Below are 23,482 nucleotides of genomic sequence, written 5' to 3'. Positions count from 1 at the left end.
GTGAAATCCAATAACTTCGAGACGTCATTAGTGAAACTATATTTCAAAGTCGTTGTTGCTAGTGCATATGCACTCAATTGAGTGAATTTTAGGACGTTACCAATGCGATATAATCGCTAGAAAAATTCAATGTGAAATTGTGTGACATTGGATTCGACCTTAGATCATTTTGGTGGAAGGCAAGTACGTAACATATGAGCCACCCCGTCCGTGAATATACTAATAGCCGTGCAGACGTGTATGTCGGCTTTTCGATGGCCAAGACCGACTATGTCGCTCAGGGCCCATTATTGGTAAATTTGTTTACCGAAATTTACTGAAAGATTATCGAATTTTACCGGTAAATTCAGTAGAGTTTCGTAAAATGTCAGTAAATTCGATATTTATGAATTTACCAATAATAGGCGTTTCCACCTTCGTAAAATTTCCATTTTATCGAGAGTTACTGGCCAACAGCTACAGAGCTCTTCGATGATTTGCAACGTTCAGATAGTTGCAATCCTTCGACAGTTACAATTTTTTACATGCTTTTGTTTTCCCTAGGGTCGAAAGTGGCTTATTACCTTGCTTATTACACACCTAAGGAAAACAAGAAATTTGGTTTAGATTTCAAAAGCATGTGATATTATTTTACAAAACTAGGGATAAAAAGATGAAAATTCATGTGAATTTTGTTGATCCAAGGCGTAGCCGAGGTCAATAAACACACGAAAACGAGACTTTTCATTTTTATACCGAGTTATTTATGCAATGAATTTTACATGCTGATAGCGTCGAAAGTAGTGCTTGACACATGAAAAGTACTGTTTTCGACGCATGTAGCATGTAAATTCCATTACATAACTCGGGATAAAAAGTTGAAAAGTCTCGTTTTCGTTTTTTGTTGACCTCGGCCTCGCCTCGGTTCAACAAAATTCACACGACAACTCTACTTTTCAACTTTTTATTTTAGTTTTGGTCGGCGTATTTGCCTGTTGTACCCTGTCTTCCGACGGGAAACAGTAAACTACACAGACTGTTTTGAGACACACCGCAAGAGACATTTGTGAGCAGGGTTCCTTAACGTTAAAACTTTATCATAAAAGTTTCACTTCGTACCGTTTCGAAATAGAACTTTTGCTTTTTCGGTACAGTTCATAACGAAATCGGTGTAACGAAAAATTATTTCGGTATGGTTTAACGTTATAAAGAGAAACGAAATTTTTTCCGGTATAGCGTAACGTTACAAAGAGAAACGAAATATTTTCCGGTGTGGCTTAACGTTACGAAGTAAAACCAAATTTTTTCCGGTATGCCTTAACGTTGCGAAGTAAAACGAATTTATTTGCGGTATGGCTTAACGTTACAAAGAGAAACGAAATAAAAAAAAATTAGTGTCAAAAAAGTTGCGGTTTCCGGAGCTGTAAACAATAAAAATACAAAAATTTCATGATAAATGCTCCGTTTTATAATTATATTACTTCATTTAAACATTTACGATAGAAAATATTCGTATGAACCTCCCTTTAGACCAGGCTATTACTGTAATTTACTCTAATTTTCAAGATACTGTATTGGAACAGTTAATTGTCTTAACGTTATTTCATTTATCGAAAAATATTCCGTATCATGGTAACGATACGGAATGTAACGGAAAGAATTTCGTTTTCTTTTAACGTTACGATATGTACCGGAAAAAGTTACGTTTTCTTGTAACGTTACGAGATGTACCGGAAAAATTTTCGTTTTCTTGTAACGTTACGAGATGTACCGGAAAAATTTTCGTTTTCTTGTAACGTTACGAGATGTACCGAAAAACATTTCGTTAGCAAAAACCGTTTTAGATTGTGTAACTGTAACAAATGTACCATTAAATTTTTCGTTACGATAATAACGTTACATTTGAATCGTTTTTGTAACGTTACGTCCACGTAACAAAAAATAACGTTAAAAATAACGTTATGCCGGAACCCTGTTTGTGAGTTTTACGTTGCTTACCTCTGTTTTGGGTGCCCACCAATACCCTCTCTAGCAACCAAACTTCGTTTGGATCAGTCAAAATACCACCTTATTTTAACAAATGTGACACTGACTTTTTTTGTAATAGAGTTGCCGTGTCGCTCTCTTTTTTAAAGCAATATCGACGTCACACGAAACACGGTGGGGCTGAACGAACTTTAAATAAACATGTCGACTTCCATCTCGGTTGTTTTCATAGCTGAGTTAGGGGAGGCGTGTACTATCCAACGGCACATGTTGCAGGCGCAACCGCTGAGCCGTTTCTGAGAACTAGGAATATCGTCGCCTGGCTCCGCGGAAGTTGCTGGACCAGTGTTTGAAACTGGAATTGGTAGAGGGACAAATTCTTAGAACAACCATGTAAAAATTATTGCTCTCGGTCATTTGGTCGCAGAGCCATAGAAGCTGAAAGTCGAAAATTCCACCTCTTCAAGGGGTGATGCCTCCTCGACGAAGCTCTTGATCCAGCACTTTAATAGCGTTTCTAGACAAGGTTAACGTGCTCTTTTGAATGGCAATAAATTGTTTTTGAAAGTGGTCTCTTTTGGTACATTTTCAGAAAAGTCACTTTTTTGCAACCCTCGGTGAACTATGGCTACTCCTACTCCCATACCTTGCCGGTTGGAATATTTCAACACAACATACCTTTTAAAAGTTAGCCTGAAGTCCTACCTTTCCAATGATACCAAATATGCCATGTATGCCATGTATGTAATATTTGTAAATTTCGTTTTCAATGACCCTAAATTTGCTAGTAGCCCGACCTCGTTGCAAAATCCTTATCATAAACAGTTCTTGCTGAGAATCATACATGGCATATTTGGTATCATTGGAAAGCTTAGACTTCAGGCTAACTGTTTTAAGGTATGTCGTGTTGACATATTCCAACCGGCAAGGTATGGGAGTAGCCAAAGTTCACCGAGGGTTTCTAAAAAGTGACTTTTCTGAAAATGTACCAAAAGAGACCACTTTCAAAAAATTTTATTGCCATTCGAAAGAGCACATTAACCTTGTCTAGAAACGCTATTAAAGTGCTTGATCGAGAACTTCGTCGAGGAGGCATCGCCCCTTGAAGAGGTGGAATTTTCGACTTTCAGCTTCTAGGGCTCTGCGACCAAATGACTGAGAGCAACAATTTTTACATGGTTGTTCTTAGAATTTGTCCCTCTACCGATTCCAGTTTCAAACACTGGTCCAGCAACTTCCGCGGAGCCAGGCGACGATATTCCTAGTTCTCAGAAACTGCTCAGCGGTTGCGCCCGCAACATTCGCCGTTGGATAGTACCCGCCTCCCCTAACACAGCTATGAAAAGAACCGAGATGGAAGTCGACATGTTTATTTAAAGTTCGTTCAGCCCCACCGTGGAAAAAGACAAATTTTAAACTTTATTTCAGTTTTGCACACCAAAATAACGGAGCAACACACAAAAAAACACGTCACAATGCCAAATTACTCATTTTCGAACACCGAAATGGTAACAGGAGACGTAATATTTTCAACACAAAAAAGGCATCGCTGCTCATATTGTGCAGTAGCCACTGAAGTGCTACATTGAAACATTGTGATCTACCCTGTATTGTTCAAATGCTTGCAGCCATATTTCTAATTGTTGGATATTCAATAATTTCACGAATGAGTGAATAGTACCTTGGAATTTTGGTTTACTTCTAAATATCAATATATTATATCAAAATAGTGGCCGGACTGATAGGAACTTGACATTTTTCTAATATTTTCATCGTGAAATACCATGAACACCGAACACCCAGTTACACTTTACAAATCATAAAAAATACAATTCTATAAACATTCTTCAACATTTCTGCGACAAAATTTGGTTAAAAATTATTATCATTATTATTCTTCAGACTCGACACCGCCAAAGACTGTCCCAAGCCAGTTTGAAAAAGAGTGGAGGGAATGAAGTTTAACGAGGACGTAGCAGTAAATAAGATAGGATTAGATAGATCAATCTTAAGGTTGAATGAATCGTGAGCTGGAAGCCGAAAGAATTGGGGTTAAGGGACCAACGTTGAGGTGGAACAACACGATCAGGAAGCCAAAGGATAGAACGATCCCAGAATTCTTATTAGCTACTAGGTTAAGCTTTTAAATGACGAATAACCTTTTGCTCAGATAGGTTCAAAAGAATGGGCAAAGCTTTATGGAAAAGAATGTTCAAAAAGAGTAACACTACCCCGTCGGGCACTGTGCACTTTGATAGGCACGGTGGTCCCGGAACGTGCAGAAATGTGCGGGTCAGAGCTCGAGGATTACCGGGGGCGAGCAAAGTAAAGCTTTCATACTCACCAACCCGCAGTAGCAAGCGTGGTGTTTTAATGCTAAAAACCTTCAAACGAAGCCACAACGAATTATACATTGCCACATATAATGCCAGAACATTGTCGTCAAGACAAAAAATGCAAGAAATGGAAGAAGAGCTAGAAAAGATAAAATGGGATGTTGTGGGAGTGAGCGAAGTGAGAAAACCTGGAGAGGAATGCCTGAAATTACAATCAGGGCATACATTCTTCTACCGAGGAAGTGACAGTCAGATGCTGATGCACGGTGTCGGATTGTTCATAAACAAGCGGTGGTCGGATCGCATAATTCACACGAAAAGCATATCCGATCGAGTGATATACGTAAGCCTGAAGATAAATAACAGATACAGTGTCAAATTAATTCAGGTTTACGCACCCACGTCCACTCATGATGACGAAGAAGTAGAAAGATTCTATGAAGATGTCGAGAAAGCTCTGGACGAAAACCCTTCACATTACCAATATCTAATCGGTGATTTCAATGCGAAGCTGGGAAAACGAGAAGAAGACTCCGAAGTTTCTGTTGGTAGTTTTAGCAACGACCAAAGAAATGAGCGTGGAAATACTTTACTCAACTTCTTACAGCAACACAATTTGTACGCAATGAATTCATTTTTTGCCGGAAAGCCTCAAAGGAAATGGACTTGGGCTAGTGCAGATGGTGTAACGAAAAATGAGATCGATTACATCATAACTGGCTGTAAGTCAACCGTTAAGAACGTTACGGTCCTAAACAATTTTTCAACCGGTAGTGATCACCGAATGGTTCGTGCAAGAGTCACGTTAAATACCAGATTTCAAAGATCACAACTAGTTCAGAAAAGTGAAAGGATTGACGTACAACGGCTTTACACACAAAATGAAGAATTTGCCATGAAAATGACTGCCGAATTAGATAACGTCAACAATCAATGTGAAACATTGGACGAATTGAATACCAAAATCGTCGATACAATAATGGGATTCATGAAATCCAAATGCAAATCCGTCCAAGGGAAAGAATCGAAACTCAGCAGAGAAACATTAGACCTGATCGCAAGCAGAGCAGAGTTGGTAAAAAACGGAGGGCGAGATTCGGTGGAATACCGGAACTTGTCTAAAAGTATCAACAAAGCAAGGAGATCAGATGAAAGAAAATATAATGTCCAATTGGCTCAAACCATAATTGAAGCTAACTGCAATATGAAAGTCCTACGGAGAAAAATGACAAACGCCAAAAAAGAAATCTTCAAATTACGAGACAAAACAGGAACGATCCAAACGGATCGAAATGCGATATTAAACATTGCAACAGAATTTTATGAGAATTTGTTTTCTTCAGCAAGACAGAGTCCAACGGAAGAAACCGAAGATAGACCAATAATAAGAAACGTGGGATCGGAGGATATGCCCGACATAACTGTTGATGAAGTCAAGGCCGCAGTAGCCGAGATGAAAAACAAAAAGTCTCCCGGAGAAGATGGTGTTCCAGTGGAAGCCATTAAACTGGGTGGAGACTCCTTATTAAAGGCAATCACGGCTTTGTTTAATAAATGTCTCCAATGGGAAGAAGTACCAGAAGCCTGGGAAAATGCGGTAATTACATTGCTGCATAAAAAAGGAGACATAACAAAGCTGGAAAATTACCGGCCCATAAGCCTATTGTCAACACTCTACAAGTTGTTTATGAAAATCATTACGAAGAGGAACACTAACAAGTTCGACTTCTACCAACCTGTTGAACAAGCTGCTTTCAGATCTGGTTTCAGCACAAACGACCATTTGCAGGTGATGAGAACGCTTATTGAGAAGTGTCGTGAATACAACATCGACATAGTCTTGCTATTCATAGACTTCGAAAAAGCTTTCGATTCAGTGGAAACATGGTCGATATTGGACGCATTAGACGAATGTAGAGTAGACTCAAGGTACTCCAACACAATTCGATATGTGTACAAAAATGCTACTTCATGTATAAAACTTCATAAGAGCACGGAGAAATTCAGAATCGGACGAGGTGTAAGGCAGGGTGACACTATTTCACCGAAATTATTCACGGCGATTCTGCAGAGTGTTTTTAGGAAGTTAAACTGGAGTAAAATGGGAATAAAGATAAATGGAGAGTACCTGAGCAATCTCCGCTTCGCTGATGACATTGTACCGATAGCAGCGAATATAGGTCAGGCTCAGCTTATGCTACAACAGTTAAGTGAAGAGGCAATCAAAGTTGGCCTCAAGATGAACTTATCGAAAACAAAAGTCATGACCAACATCAGGGACGATAGAGAAATCAAAATTGGTGACACTGTCATTGAACGAGTCGACAGCTATGTATATCTAGGACATAAACTGAAGTTAGGTCTGGACAACCAGACTGCCGAAATAAGACGTAGGATTGGTCTTGCATGGGCAGCGTTCGGAAAACTCAGACTAATTTTCAAAAGCAAAATGAATAATAGTCTGAAACGCAAAGTTTTCGACACTTGTGTCCTTCCAGTGCTCACTTATGGAGCGGAAACGTTAACTTTAACGAAAGCATCCGAAGATAAATTGAGAGTGACACAAAGAGCCATGGAACGGAGTATGCTTGGAATAACACTCAGAGACAGAATGACGAATCAATGGATTCGACAACAAACCAGGGTCGTTGATGTCATGGAAAGAATAGCATCTCTGAAATGGAGCTGGGCGGGACATATTGCAAGAAGGACAGACGAACGTTGGACCAAAAAGATCATGAACTGGCGACCATATAAAAGACGAGCTATAGGTAGACCACCAGAGAGATGGACAAACGGAATTAAGAATATTGCAGGTACAAACTGGCAGCAAATGGCAATGGATCGTACGAAATGGAAAGAAGTTGGAGAGGCCTACATCCAGCAGTGGATAGAAACAGGCTGAAAAAGAAGAAGAAGAAGAAGACTCGACATAATCATTGTTTAGGACCGCCCTGTAACCTTCAGGTGCCTCTAGGTATTCGAAAAATTGTATAGAGAATTTTTCGGGCAACAATATTGTAGAACATTATCTAAACATAAAATGATTGGCGAGATGATTGGTTCCATTTGAAATATGATAAAAACAGTGGAAAAGTCGATGTTTCAAAATTTTTCTTCACTTTGACCAAATTTTTGGACCACCTTATGAAGTCCAAAAAATTTGAAAAAACTTCTAGGGCTCAGGAAATTTAATTCTCTATCGATATCATCCATAAATATACGAAATATTTTGTTAAGAGTGTTCGAAAATGGTCGAAAGCTGGAAGATTGCACTAAAGACTTCCCCCCTCCTTTTTCCGAAAACTGACAGGATTTCAGCTTGGCACCCGAACTTTTCTTTTTCAGGGTGCCAAGGGCTATCCAAATCACCCAAGATATGCCGTGCACCTTTCATGGACACGGGCACTTCAGTGGCTTCTGGACTAATACTTCATTTAAATTTTTTTTAAGTGTAAAATTTTCTAGTTTGGTTGCTAGAGAGGGTATTGTTGCCCACCTAACCTTCCAAGCGTAATCACGTTGTCGCTACTCAACGGGAAGTACTCCAGGGACTAAACTAAGGAACATCGCAGGTGGGCATTTTCCCACCTGCGCCCCTCTAATTCCCACCTGCGAATCTAAATTTACCCACAAGAAAAATTATAATTATCTGACTTAAAATAATGAGAAGAATCTAATTTTAATAAAAGTTTTGCCTGCGGCGCATTGAACATATCTAGAAAATGATAATGGCTGATAAAACTCCGTAAAAGATGCAAACCTAGCAAAATCTGGCTCTTATTCTTTAAAATAAGATATCAACGTTTGAACGTGAATTTCTGTACACAAGTTTGAAATATCGGATTCGACCACTAAACCCGTGGATTGCAGTTTTCAAATAAGGGAATGATATTTACACTAACAGTAGTAGTATTTTGATATAAATATTTAGTAGATGTCTACAGTGTACTAGATTTCATCGACTCCACTGAAGTTTGTTTCTTTTACGCATAAGAAAAAAGACGATGTTGAAGCTAAAACTTTTTGAAAGTATTTTTCAAAGGAAAATTATGAGATCAATTTGGAATTCTTAAAGTTGAAAATAGAATGCTGAAGGAATAAGACCTTTTAATTTGATTTTTTCGAACCTTTCTATGAACTGAACCTCAGGAATTTGATTCTTCACCGAACAAAAAAAATGTTCCTAGAAATCGGTTAAGAATTACTCGAGTTATGGAGTTTTCATGAATTAACGTTTTTGCTAACATTTTAAACATTTTCAATCATAAATCATGTCATGGACATTTTGAGTGATTTTTCGGATGAGACCCCTGGAGAGGGATTACGGCATCAGTTCGCTTTCTCAATTCTATCAAAACTCTACTGATGGAGAACGATTCACTACTTCACTGAAATATGTCGCAACAAACCCAATGTCAACAGAAAATAATTAATTTTTTAATGGACTCAGGACTCTGGAGCAGTAATCAGTTTTTTAATCGGCCCTATATCGGCCTGGCGATAAGAGGCTTACGAATCGATGAAATGACAGCAAACGTTTTTTCAAATTCTTATCGCCAAGCCGATATAGGGCCGATTAAAAAACTGATTACTGTGCCAGAGTCCTAAGGTCATGAGCTTTACGATGGCATTTTATTTCACTGAAAACCGTTGAGTAAATAATTAATTATTTTTCTGTTGACATTGGCCTTGTTGCTGCGACATCTTTCAGTGAAGTAGTGAATAGTTCTCTATCAGTAGAGTTTTGATAGAATTGAGCAAAGAGAACTGATTCCGCAATCCCTCTCCAGGCTTACGGTCATGAAATTACTTTGGCATAAAAAATTGTTACTTTGGCGCCCAAGATTTCGTTTTTAGGCGCCCCGTTGAAAAGTTTCCCACCTGCACAGAAATCCTTATTTTAGTCCCTGAAGTACTCCAAAACAGGAATAGCAATTTGGAGTCAAGTTCCAGGAACAGTGATTGTGATTTGTTTTGTTTTTCAATACTTTTTCTTTGTACCTATCTACTTTTGACGGGACGAATCAGAATATTTAAATTTCAGATAAATCGGGTTCGTACTAAGAGTTAAGTATGGTTTCTATTCAACAAAAAGTACTCTGTGAGATAGCGAGCTGTCAAATAAACAAAGCAAAAATTGAAAAAAAAAATCAATTTTGTCTCTTACACGGAGTACTTTTTTGGTAAGTGGAATCAAGCATTTAGAGAGGAAATTTGTACGACCAAATGTGGTCCCAATATCAGTTTGTATAAGATACACATAATTATAATTGGCATGTAATTAAAGTGATCGATATTTAACAAGAAACGATCGCAAAACATAAAGAATTGATCGCAAAAAATAAAGAAATGATCGCAATGTCTTCGTGATCGCAATAAAAATAAAATTTGATCACAAGAAAATAAGAATTTGATCGCTAAATTTATGCAGTTTTACAACTAACATATGATTGCCTCAAAATATGAAATGATTACAAGAAATAAGGAATTGATCACAAAAAAATAGAACTTGAAAGAAGAAAATAAATGATTGATAGTAAAAAACTAGGAGCATGACAGAAGAAATTAGTGAATTGATCACAAAAAATAAAGAATATGATTGCAATAAATAAGAAATTGATAACAAAAAAATAGAACTTGAAAGCAGAAAACAAATAATTGATAAAATGAAAGCAAAATAAAATGATCGAGTCTGGTTTTTGACAATTGTAATTCAATTGTCAAAAACCAGACTCGATCATTTTATTTTGCTTTTACCTTAGTAAAAAATAAGGAGCTTGACAGAAGAAAGTAATGAATTGATCACAAAAAATAAAGAATTTGATTGCAAGAAATAAGGATATGCTATCTATTATTCTGTTTGATTGCCATTTTGTCAAATTTAATCAGAGTAGATGCGAAGTTTTACGAATGTGGAACGATGAGAGGACTCTTTCACTTTGGTAAAAAATTAAAAAAAAACCGATAGATGTTCTTCTCTTACAGTTTTGTACAAAAAGGAAGTCCCTCGGTATTTTGCAAAACCGTCACTCGTGAATAAAATGTGGAAGGCAATAAACGACCGATAAATTAATTAATTTTTTTTTGTCGTTTCTTCACTTTTGTCGATTTTTTTCGACGATTCAGAAAGCGACAAAAGTGAAGAATTGACGAAACGTCTCTAAGTTACATTTCGTAGAAGGATGAATTCCCTAGGAACGAACAAAACGCCTTCTCGTTAAGTTTTGTAAAAGGATGAATTCACTAGGAACGAACACAACGCCTTTGCATTACATTTCGTAGAAGGATGAATTCCCTAGGAGCGAACAAAACGCCTTCTCATTACATTTCGTTGAAGGATGGAGTCCCTAGGAACGAACCGCCTTTGCTTTATATTTCCAAAATCGACAAAGTGCGAAGGAAAGCCTTTTTTTTACTGATTTACTGAAGAGGTGCCAGCGACATGTACCACATTTCTATCGGTATTTTATTATTTTCTATCGGTAAAATTGAATTTTTCTATCGGTCGAATATATGTCCCATAAAATTATCACGACTCGTGAGAATTACGGCCCTCGTTTCGCTCTGGCCGCAAACTTCACACTCGTATGGGAGTTGTAAAATATTTTGTTTGATTGTTGGAATAATGAATTTAAAAAAAATATTCAGAAATTAGTTGAGAATGACTTATCTTATATTGCCTACAAATAATGATGGTTACATTTAACATAAAATATCCTACACTTTCAATCATAGTGTGCTCATTTGATAGCAGGCATTTTTCTGCCGTAAGACATTGAGTAAAAAACATCTTTTTATGCCAAATACTGCGAAAGTTTGTATTTTCGGTCCTCAAATGGTGACCGAAAGTAAAAAAATTCAGGCCTTGGGCCGAAAGTAAATGTCACTGTCATCATTTTACTTTCGCCCCGTGGGCTTGCGTATTTGCGGGCCGAAAGTAAATGTCACTGTCATCATTTTACTTTCGGTCCTCATATGTCTCGAAAACACATGTTCACTTGATTGAAAGTACGCATTGAGTGTAGTGTTGTGTTGACGATAGCCAAATGTTTTGTGAGCAAGTGAATGTATGTTTACAGTAATTTCATTTGTTAAATTGTTTTTATTTTTATACCAGGGGGCTGGACCCCCACGCTTTTCGGCATTTTGGTGTTTCTACAGCAAATTTTGTTGATAACTCAACAGTTTAATTAAAATTATGTTTTGTTTCGGACCGAAAATACAAATCTTCCGCAGTATTTGGCATAAAAAATAGTATGCATCACTCGGGGCAAAAGTAAAGAAATTCAAATCGTGTGATTGCCGCCCTTGCCTGCGGCGCGGGCTGCAAACTTCACACGTTTGAATTTTTTTACTTTCGCCCCTTGTTATGCAAAATACTATTCTTTGGTATCGTAGACGCATTAAATTTGTTAGTGAACTATCAAATTTGATAGTCAACTATCAAGTTGTTAGTCAACTATCAAGTTGTTAGTCAACTATCAAGTTGTTAGTCAACTATCAAGTTGTTAGTCAACTATCAAGTTGTTAGTCTTTTATCAAATTCTTTATTCTTTGCGATCATATTCTTTATTTCTTGTGATCATATTCTTTATTTCTTGCGATCATTTTCGTTATTTCTTGCGATCATTTTCGTTATTTTTTGCGATCAAATTCTTTATTTTTGGGGATCAAATTTTATTTTTCGGATGGTAAGTGATACATGGGATCACTTCTTATTTTTGGTCTGTAGAATCTTATTTTGTTGTGATAATTTTGAAAAAGTGTCAGCGATCAGTTTCTTTTTTCCAGTGGTCAGTTAATAATTTAGAATTATCAATATAAATTCTTCCCATTATAATTTTACACCAATACATGTAGACAGACGCTTTTGATAGTTCAATTTGCTCAATTTTTTCAATTAAGAGGGCAAACACATACAAATAAACATTTTGTATTTCATGTTGGGACCACATATTTTACGGAATTTGGTTCGAAATTTCCTCTCTCTAGGTATAATTACTCTTATGCTTAGTTTCCTCTTACCAAAAAAAGTACTCCGTGTGAGAGACTAAATTGAATTTTTTCAATTTTTCATTGTTTATTTGACAGTTTGCTCTCTCACGGCTCTCTAACGGCTCTCTCACGGAGTACTTTCTTTAAGTGAAATCGACACCTTAGGGTTGGTCGATCAGTAGCTATCTCCGGAAGTTTTCGCTCAAAAATGATGACCGATATGTCAAATGGAAGGTATGTTAAGACTAATAAGAAAATCTATTTGAAAATTGGGTTCGTGGAACAATAGCCAGTAGTCAGGAAAGGAGCGGATTTCCTCTTTTTGTGCAATTTCCTTACTTAAATCTTCAGATGAAATAATTGTTGCAAATAGTTAACGATGTGAAAGTTGTTGTTGTCAAAATTTGAGTGTTTGAAGGGGATACTTTTCCTGTTTTCCCGCATCTCCCTGATTATGGCAACTCTTTAAGACTTAATGTTCTGACGGCTGAAAAAACCATGAAGTCGATCTACTCTCTATGACCCCCATACCATGTCCCCACCACTTGCAGATGCCATCACAATCGTCAATTAATAATCACATTTCCGACCACTATCAAGCACTTTTATTATTCATTTTGAAACAAAAACGATTCAAATCCTACAAGACTTTTTGTACATATTTTGTTTGTTTTTTAATTGGATTCCACACGTACGATCGATTTTTAATTTAAAATTAACATTGCAGTCCAGATGGGAAATTTTCTCTTTTTCTTTTTTTGTAAAAAACACGTCAAACCATGAGTTCCATCACATTAAACTTTGTTTGTGTTTTGCTTTAAATTTGATCATTTCTACTTGAAGAGGAAACTGAAAAGCGGATTTTTTCCGGTTAGTTACAATGCATCAGCGACATTTTCGTTATGACCTACCTGTACGGGTACCCTTGCGCTTTCGTTCGGAATACCGACAATATCGAGGAGAAAAATACCGACACCAATACCAGACCAACAACGGCCATTATTCGTCCCTTTTTCATATCAGTCTGACTACCGGATTCGGTCAACATGATCATGCCGAGAACAATCATTGCATCTGAAAAGCGAAAAACATTTTTGGTAAAGCGAAGGCCACAACGCCAACGAATCGACTATCCCATCCGATAGAATCGTCTGACCGGAGACCACCGACCGGAAAACTTACTCAAGAACATAACGATGTAAGTCTCAACAACCAGTTGTCCTTGCGACGATCCGTGAATGTAACTAACGCCACCGGTTGAGCTTTTGTGCACGAACGGCGGACTGCGAATATGGTTCCACATCTGACCGGAAACGAAAATGAAGCAAAACATCACAGCCAACAGACTCCACAATTGTTTGTTGTACAGAAATTCGAGATTATTTCGTCTCAGATACAAGAAACCGGCAACGAGTGACATTAACATGACGACGGCAACCGTTCCGGAATAGTTTGGCGGACGGAAAATGCGGATTTGAATGTCAGTACGTTCCTGGATCCATTTCGATATTAACTCAGCGGAGAATCCGATTCGTTGAATGTCCATGGTGTCGGCACCCTTCGGTTTACCCTTAGCTGAGAACAGAGAGAAATCGTTTCTATCGGGCAATTTCTACAAACAAAATTTCCTCCTACCAGGGAAATGCATGAACACTGGAGCGGTGTTCAGACGCAAAAGTTGGAACACGTCTGAGCCTTCGTCGAAATCGATCATAGCGAAAAATAGTTTGTTGCTGTAGGCACTCGAGTGTCTGTACGAATTAGCCGCTATGGTGAATTCGTCGTGGGCATGACGACAAATAACGCATTGTCTAGCTGGGGCCTAATTTAATAAAAATGTAAATTTAAAACCGCCCAACTACAAACCATCATCAACTTTACCATGGCAGTGAACATAATAATCATCGAGTAGTTTCTAGGGGCGGTCTTAACGAAATCCTTAAATTTATTGCCATTGAATTTAAGGACAGATCGTTTCATATTCATGTCCAGCAACTGCTGCACTTTATCATTCAACGATTGTGCCTGCAAAGTAAGTGTGAAGAAGAGAAATGTTTGAATGACGTGGTCTATATATACTCGTTATCGATCTAATCGAACATTTACATTTTTGGTTTTACTCTGTCCGCTGACATAATACACACCGCTCAATGCAATAAAGCTCAATAAAACTAAAAGGATTTTCATGTTCACTGAATGCCGACACAAATATCGGGCTAATTTTCAATAAATTTAATTTATCAGAACGGCATAGGTTTTCGTGTGAAAATAAATCACATTTACTTGTCACGTCTAAACCACAGGGGTGACACTACTTGAAAAAAAAAAATGGTTCAACTCTCAGCGCCATGGGTTTCTCTTTGTGATTTTCAAAACTAAAAATCTCAGTTGTGTCGGTTCTGTCAGTTGAGACCGTTGAGACGGTTGAATCATCCTTTTGTCAATTTTTTTGTTTGTTATTGTTTACGATGTTTGCGATACGGTGACTACGAAATAGGCTATTATACGGGCAGCATTTTAGAAGATGTTCTGGACACGTAAGAGAAACGGTAATAGCGAAGCTGGATTTGCATTACTAAAGACTTGTCACTTGTTGTTGAACCCATTGTTTAATGTGTAAAATTACCTTCTTGCTAACAGTTCAAGATCCCATCGATATCGAAATTAAATAATATTAAGGCAACTGTTTTATAAAAAGAGTCGACACACGATTCGAATAGGCTAAAAGTACTAAACATTTTTTTAAAGCTCCTATTTTGTCCTAATTTATGACAATTTGTTTCCTAAATTTAAAAAAAGGAAAATTAACTGTTTAGTATTGCATCTCTATCATCTTCATCATCTTTCAACATACTGGACATACTGCAGTACCTTTCCCCCATCTACTCGCTGAACCAAACACTAATTACGACTCTCAACAACTTCAACGTACTCGAATAATCCTAACATTTCCCTTGTCTGAAAAGTCTCTGCTGGCCATTCTGCTGCAAACTCTTGTACGGTACGGTACGGTTCAATAAATATCCTAAAGGGCGGTCGAATTGGTAAGCTTAAAATTTTAATGCAGAAAACAGCAAACAATTTTATAAACCCTATCCACGACCACAAAAATACAAAGTCAGCAATTATATTTACAATATAAAGATAACATCAACTAAGCTACGGAGCATTGTCTCAGATGATTCAAGGTCACGTATGGATGTAATATACAAAGCAAATTAATACTACATATCGGGCAGTGTATAATCGTGTGTAGTGACATATTTGAAACTGAAAGTGGAAATATTGTTAGTTCAATGAGTTAGAACAAAACAATTTTTTACAAAAATACATTTGATCGCTTAATTACCGCAGTGCCTTTCACCAGATTTTTGTGTTATTGTTACCTAAAAACGTCTTGAAATCCGGTAAACTTTGTAAATCTGAATTTTTTATGAAGCAGATTTATTTGTCTGTCTTTGAGGTTCTTACTGTAGAATAGGTCAAAATTATTATTCATCGTTCAGTAAGATACAAAAATTGAAAGTTAGGAATTGTATTGAAACATGTACAAAATAGAAACCTCATTTAATGAAACAAAATCATTTTCAGCCCAGCCATGAATTGCAATAGTATTGCAGATGACATTTTCGATGAATATATCGAGTACATCGAGTATGACGATAACGATGATATCGACGATCTCGAAGATAGCAAAGAAAATCGTACGAACAATACAGACGTGGTCGGTCAAAGAGTTTCAAAAGAACAATACTCGCGAATGGACCAATTTCATAAAGGTAAAACTCGTTTTCGTTGTTGTTTAAGGTGAACGTTACTTTGCAATAATTACCAAAAAATTGCAGAGAATTGTGAAGCCTTGGTTGAGGGGACCGTTTCTGATCAGCTTTGGGACGATTTAACAACAGATTTGAACGAAATGGGTCCGTCCGTGCAATCTGTTCAAGAATGGAAAAGGAAATGGACGCTTCGTAAATACTACCACAAACGGCGGTTGCTAAAAGGTTCCAGTTCCAAAAATGTCTCAGGTAAACAAATCAGTTATCTATCTAAGTGAATCCAACTGCACAAATGCATTAAAATTTATAATTCTTCACATTGCTAGCTGATAAACCATCACAATTCATAGCTGATAAACCACCACAATCCAAAGCTGATAAACCGTCACAATCCAAAGCTGATAAGCCATCACAATCCATAGCTGATAAACCATCGCAATCCAGTCATTCCGTCGAAGAATCTTCAGGTGGTCACAGCGAATTTGAAATAGTGGTTTTAAAGAAACTCGACAAAATATTAAACAAGCTGAATCAAGTGATTGAAACTCAAAGTTCCAAAATGGAATAGTTTTGTTCAAAACGATGCTTTATATCGGATACTTATAAATAAACAAACTGAATGAAGTGATTGAAAGTTAAAGTTCCAAAATGGAATAGTTTTGTTCGAACGGATACTTAATAGCGGATACTTAGAAATATAAGTGTTATTTTGCTGTAAGCAATTAAATGATGTTTAAAATTAAAATAAATAAAAATGGCAAAAAAAAGTATTAATTTCAATGATTCATAACGGAAAATTAAAATTAAAAAGTTTTCGAACATTACGATATCTAAGTGAAGGAATTGATAGCGGTAAAATACGGTAAAATGCTATAAAGTACACGGGAATAGTCATTTGTGTACCTCATTTGTAAGATTGATTTTAGACAATTTCGCGAGTTGTAGGCCGAATGGAGTGAGGCTTACAAGCGAAAGTGTCTAAAATCAATCGTTCAAAGCAGGTACACATGTGAGTTTTCAAGCAAAGGGCCGAAAACTGGAGAAAAAATCAAAAATTAACCTCCTTTCGGCATGAAGCATGAAAATATAATTTGATATCTCGTATCACAATGAGTAGATATCAAATTACCTCCCTCATATGGTAGCATACCATTCTTCTGTAAGGAGGGTGAGGATGATTGGAAGAACAAAATTGAGTCTTGTTCTTATGTCATATCGGTACAGTGAAAAAAAAACCTCTCCACGAGAAATAGTGGAAAAAATCTGAATCTAAATGAAACTAAACGATTGCAATTGGGCGATTCAATTTCTTACCTTTTATTCATTTATCCATTGATAGATTTTCAATTTCGGCCATCACTTATATTACAAAATTCACTGTAATGTATTGCTCACTTTGAGACTGATCAATGAGATGGTTGATTGCGTAATAATGCTTCAACAAAAAAGTTCGACATAAATTGTGATAAAAATATGAAAAAAATTCATATTTTCATCAAAATTTCTGAAAAAAAAATTCATATTTTTATCGCAATTTATGACGAACTTTTTTGTTGAAGCATTATTACGTAATCAACCATTTCATTTTTCAGTCTCAAAGGTAAGCAATACAAAGGCTGTATACTTTGGGGAGGAGGTCATGCATATGCAGATACCCGGGATACACACCACGTTACATACAAAAAATTGAGCCTTGAGCAATACATACAGTAATATACGTGATGGACCGAAACTGAAAATCTATCAAAGGATAAAAGGTACGAAATTGAATTTCCCAATTGCTATCGTTTGGTTTCATTTAGATTCAGATTTTTTTCACTATTTCTCGTGGAGAGGTTGATCTGAATGATCTGAATCTAAATGAAACCAAACGATTGCAATTGGGAGATTCAATTTCTTACCTTTTATCGATTGATAGATTTTTTAATTTCGGTCCATCACTTATGTTACAAATTTCGGTGGAGCGTATTGCTCATCCTTGAGACTGAAAATGAAATGGTTCAACATAATTATGCTTTTTCAAAAAAGTTCGACATAAATTGTGATAAAAATATGATTTTTTTTTTTCATAAATTTTGATGAAAATATGATTTTTTTTCATATTTTTATCGCAATTTATGTCGAACTTTTTTGTTGGACATAATTACGTAATCAACCATTTCATTTTTCAGTCTCAAAGTGAGCAATAAGTTACAGTGAATTTTGTAATATAAGTGATGGACCGAAATTGAAAATCTATCAATGGATAAAAGGTAAGAGAATGAATGTCCCAATTGCAATCGTTTGGTTTCATTTAGATTCAGATTTTTTCATTATTTCTCGTGGAGAGTTTTTTTTTCGTCCATTTGGTTGACTTTATTTTAAATCGATTTAATTTCACAATCATAAATTGCATTTTGCCACACTTTATATTTGTTTGATCAAATGTGCACAAAAATGTCCGGCGAATCTAATTCGTCAAATTCGTGGTAACAAACAATTTTTTCTAATTTAGAGACTGAAATTCAAAGGTTTTAGCGAAAATTATTTTTTATTTTTTTCAGTTGAAAACATTTTTCACTCCAAATATGAGTTTACTTTCATCCGAATCTTCTGTTTGTCACCAAAATTTGCTCAAGTCCATTCTCCTGATCTTCATTCTCCTCTTCTTCGTTCTCATCTTCTTCATTTTCTTCCTCTTCAGTATCTTCTCCTTCATTATATCTTCTCCTTCATCCTCTTCTTCATCCTCCACCTCTTGCTCCTGGTCATTTTGTGTTAAAAAGTCATCGAAATCGGAATCGTCGGAATCATTCTGAAATATGAACGTTCCAATGAAACGAAATGAAACGAAATTAAATGAAAATATCTATAACTTACTAGCATTCCCATGCACCATACAGAGGAGCCATCATTGTTCTATTGACAGTAAAAAATTATTCAATTAAAAGAAGATCCTGCTGGTTGAAAAAATTATCAAATATTGGGACTTCAGTTATCTTAATAACGTTAACCAGACCTCACACTCAAAAATAGCATGAAATAAAGAATTTAGCAAGAAATAAGAAGAAGGAGAAAATAAGGAATTTTTGGGGTCAGAAGTAGGATTTGTAAATTCAATGTAAATTGTAAATAAAGCAAATATTTGAAATCGACTCCAAACGAAAAACATTTTTTAGTTTGTTTTCACGTAAAGGATTTGTAAGCAATGTCTGACTGAATTAATTAATTCAAAAGTAGCTGGGTGTAGACCTTTTTCTGTGGTCTACCACCAATAAGCAGGAGACGTTCGTATTACACTCCCAAAATTTCAGCTGCTAAACATAATTTAGTTACTATATCGATCATAGTAAAATATATATTATATCTATACATCCCGAATGGGCAGATTATTGCATTCTATCCAGCCCATGGAAAAATTGCAATCGAGTTGCATTTAGTGCAACTAAAGCTCGGATCAGGAACCGTACAAGCGAATATAAAAATATTCAATTTAGTGTCAACTTACAATGTCGAGCTACATCCATCGGAATTGCACATTTATTCCAACAAAACTTAAATTGAAACGTTTTATTTGATATTCCATCGATAGAGGACCTCTATTAGAGGTCAGGCTTAGAGATCTGAATATTTTTGACCTGACTTGAATTAACCTGAAACCTGAAGACAGCCATCAGGTACATCAGGTTCAACCAGTCAGGTCCATTTTAAGGTTTGTATGAAAAATTGTATATAACCCGTATTGTTTTGATAGCTGTTAGATTTCGTCTTTTCGAAACTTGTACCTTTTGCCATTTCATGTACACTTCATCCGAAACCGAAGTAAAAGAAGAAATATTAAATAATCGGGTTATGCAATCTTCATCTCTTTTGTTTGATAGAGATCGGGTAAAAATAAGGACAAAAAGGAAAGTTAATAAAGGTAACGAGGACAAAAATAAGGAAATTAAGGAAAATAAGTAGTAGTGCGAGCCTGACGTTAACAAATTCAATTTTTATTATTCTAAATGCTAAGTTGTACTAAGTACTTACTACTTTTAAAATGAACGGTTTGTTTTCGTTATTTTTGTTATTTTGTTCCATTGCTGCAACGAATAATGTAGCGAATACAGCGGATACGAAAAGTAAAAGGGCGATTTTTGGCAACAATCAAAGAGATTGCTTTGGTTTTACATGATTTTAGAATGATTGAATTTGAGAACAATAGTACATTACCATACCAGTTAAGGAATTTGATTATCTCGTATCCAGATGAGTAAAAGAATCCGAGGGCGTCAGCCCGAGGTACTTTTGCTCATCGTGATACGAGATAACAAATTCCTTCACGTGTATTGTATGACGTTTTACTTTACGAGCGAAGGAAAGGGTTTTCACTAGTGAGCGAAAGGCCGCATTCCCTCACTAGTAAAGTAAACGATTGTTACTAACTATAGGAAACGATAAACAGTGTCTACTTTACATTGATCAATTAGAAGGTAAAAGGCGAATCAACTATTTTATCCGTTCGGGTATCTCCGAACTCCTTATTATTAGATAAAAATGTCGGTAAATTATTTCAAGTGAGATGGCAGTCCTACTCGCCCTTTGTAGATTTTTTTTAGTTCATCGAAGTCAGGAGCCTGTTGAAGGCTTTAGTTACGTTGCAGTTAATTACAGGCACATTGAAACAACAAAGTTCTCCAAAATGTACAATATTTTATTCAAAGATTTTTTTTACAATTAAACAATTAACTATGGTGGCACTTGTGGCATTTGGCCATATTTGCCAATACTTTTTTTTTAGCTGCATCAAAAGCTTTATGATAAATTGCATGGCTATTCTCAGCAACTTGTAGAGTTTTTTTGCGCAAAATATCATTTACTTCTTTTCTGAACATATCCAGATTGAGTTTAACAGTAGTTTTTTTTATTTCTTCGGAAACATCTTCGGAATGTTCCGGACAGCCCAGTCCTACGAGTTCATTACCTTTTAAAGATGCCACCAGTTTTCGTGATAGAAACTTTTCTTGGCAAATAAACGGCAATAGAGTTCGAATTTTTTTAAATAACAACTTAAAGCTAGACATGAATAGTAAGGTCGGATAAGTAAAAATCTGATTTTCCGTATCTGATGTTATTTCGCATTGCTTAAAAATGCCATGCTGAGCGAGCGGACAGTAAGCTTCCAAAGTATTTTTGCATGCCTCACATTTGGTTGAAAGCAAAACATTTTTACACACATTAGCAGACTCAAAAACGAAAGCATTTTCTTCAAGAACGTTCAAATCAGATTCTTCTTCATTGTCAACATCCAGCTCAATTGTGTTTCATCGGGGTCGGCTTCATCCACATTTTCTTGGCAATCCATATCATACAAGTCATATAAGTCTTGTAAAAGAGCGAAACCTTTATCATCTTGACAATTTGATCGCATTGAATGTTTGGCTGTAAGATTGTTCACGATTAGACTGGTAAAAGCTGATCGGAATTGAAAGGCCATCGGCTGTTTTTTAGTGTGACAAGCTGACTTTATGTTACCGAAAAAATTTTCCAATCCATCCTGGTTCATTCGTCTCAGTGAGACTGACTTAATCCCTAATAAAAATGAAAATGTTTATTAGGGGCTGTTCGTAAAATACGTTTCGTTAAATTGGTTATCTTTGAATCTCCTCTACTTGTCACACTAAAATTACACCACTCAACTCCCTTTCCTCAGACTTGTGAAGTGACATAAATACAAATACAAATTACTAAAACGAAACTAATAAAACTAATATAAATTAAGATTGGAGCATGCTAGAAACGAGCCGTTCTTTCACCTAAACTAAGGAGCAAAACTGTATGTATTCATTCGATTGATAAAATATCGATTATTTCCTTAAAATCGATTATCGATATTTTCATAAAATCAATATCAATCGAATGTTTTTATCGATCGTACTGATAATCGGTAAATATCGACCGATAATCGGTAAATATCGACTGATAAATCGATAAATAGTGACTGATAATTCGATTATCAATCGATATTTATCGATAAAACAGTCGATTAATACAGTATCGATTATTTGGAAATTTTATCATCGACTGATGTGTTAAGAGGCTCCGAGCGTACGCTGAAATTGTAGCCTACATGCACACATTTCGTAAAACCTACGTCACGAAAGAATGGGGATGAGGTATGCAAAAGCAGCTCAGAAACTACTTAGAAAAAACATTTTTGTGCCGGAACAAAACAATATACCTATTGCCAAGCATTTCTTGGTTAGTTCCATGTAACCTTTGACTGTTGAAATTGTCTTCTTCAGCACAGAGCTATTGTTGTTGAATTTCAGCGTGCTTTTATCAACAAAATTCATTTTTCAAGAGTTGAAATGGCATATTCCCAGAACCTGAATTGTTTTTCTTTGTTTTTCATATTAATCGCACTGCGCAGTGGATTAACACTTCCCTTTCCGGCGCCATTCAAACTGTCAAATAGGTTGTTGAAAAATACTAGAATATGTCCAGTTCCACCAAAATCTCTAGGCAACTGTTTTTGTTTTGAGCAATACAACATAAGGTTACCGAAAGTATTGCTAAAAATTTGTGCTGCCACAGAAACCTTCATTTTGAGGGCTTTGGATCAATGTGTTCTGGTGTAATTTTACGAAGAAGACGAGTAGTGCTGCTGATGTTAATATTGTAAAAGTCTCTGATATCATCCCAGCTTGCATAATTGGCATCACTTTCAACTTGAATTTCTTCCGTTTCGTTCAAGGAGTTATAGTCCCACACATCAGATACAAAGTGCTTTAAATTTCTTTGAATAAAGGTTGTTGCGTAGAACTTTGAGAATGTGAGGCGGGTCGAAGCAATGAATGATAATATTGCCTTGCACAGTATACGATAACAGTTGACATTTTGTTTAACATTACGTAAATTCGGATACGCAAGCAAATTCACTGCTGATGCATTTGTTCCGTTTGATCACAGACAGATCCAATTATTTTCATTCCTGAAAACAAAAATGAATGCTGCATAAGCCAAAGATATAAATACATTTTTTATAGTAAAGGGCCATTCATAAATTACGCACGCTCTAATGGGGTTTGATAAAGCGTACTCTTCATACATTGTTGAAATTTTCTCCAGACCTTTTGGCGAGCAAGGGGGAGAGGGGTCTGAAAATTCAAATTTAGCGCGTGCGCAATTTGTGAATTCAAGTGACAAATAAAAGTTCTAAATTGTACATTTTAGAAATATATATTAGGTCAAGAATACGTAATGCCAAGCAGTGGCAGCCTCATTAAGTTACGTGCGACCGAAATATTAGATTGTAATCAATCGCGGGTAGATTATTAAGATCACCGGTAGGTTATTTTCGTTTGCCGGTAGATTATAATCAATTGCCGGTAGATTATAATCAATCGCCGGTAGATTATTAAGATCGCGGTAGGTTATTTT

The 23,482-nt window shown here is 36.2% G+C and overlaps 2 protein-coding genes across 5 annotated transcripts; one reads left to right on the top strand and one right to left on the bottom strand.

Moving 5' to 3' along the window:
- Positions 1–13,057: 13,057 nt before the first annotated feature.
- On the bottom strand, positions 13,058–17,499 carry LOC119082829 (tumor suppressor candidate 3). Of its 2 annotated transcripts, none has more exons than XM_037192483.1 (6): positions 17,393–17,499; positions 14,181–14,324; positions 13,935–14,121; positions 13,482–13,874; positions 13,211–13,373; positions 13,058–13,148 (listed from the first exon to the last, which is right to left on the bottom strand). In XM_037192483.1, exons 2-6 carry the CDS (start codon positions 14,283–14,285, stop codon positions 13,133–13,135), a joined length of 864 nt encoding a protein of 287 aa, XP_037048378.1. In that variant the 5' UTR covers positions 14,286–14,324; positions 17,393–17,499; the 3' UTR covers positions 13,058–13,132. The 2 variants fall into 2 exon arrangements, with proteins under 2 accessions (XP_037048378.1, XP_037048377.1); XM_037192482.1 differs by lacking the exon at positions 17,393–17,499 and adding an exon at positions 14,406–14,601.
- Positions 14,692–16,835, top strand: LOC119082830. 3 transcript variants are annotated; one of them, XM_037192485.1, is made up of 4 exons: positions 14,692–14,848; positions 15,891–16,078; positions 16,145–16,327; positions 16,405–16,835. In XM_037192485.1, exons 2-4 carry the CDS (start codon positions 15,898–15,900, stop codon positions 16,644–16,646), a joined length of 606 nt encoding a protein of 201 aa, XP_037048380.1. In that variant the 5' UTR covers positions 14,692–14,848; positions 15,891–15,897; the 3' UTR covers positions 16,647–16,835. The 3 variants fall into 3 exon arrangements, with proteins under 3 accessions (XP_037048380.1, XP_037048381.1, XP_037048379.1); XM_037192486.1 differs by lacking the exon at positions 14,692–14,848 and adding an exon at positions 15,163–15,343 and having other exon boundaries at positions 16,429–16,835; XM_037192484.1 differs by lacking the exon at positions 14,692–14,848 and adding an exon at positions 15,168–15,343.
- Positions 17,500–23,482: the final 5,983 nt, after the last annotated feature.

Source organism: Bradysia coprophila, unplaced genomic scaffold (assembly GCF_014529535.1).
Source record: "Bradysia coprophila strain Holo2 unplaced genomic scaffold, BU_Bcop_v1 contig_494, whole genome shotgun sequence".
Taxonomy (NCBI): Eukaryota; Metazoa; Arthropoda; class Insecta; order Diptera; family Sciaridae; genus Bradysia; species Bradysia coprophila.
The sequence above is the reverse complement of the archived record's forward strand: the minus strand, read 5'-3'. Positions and strand labels throughout refer to the sequence as shown.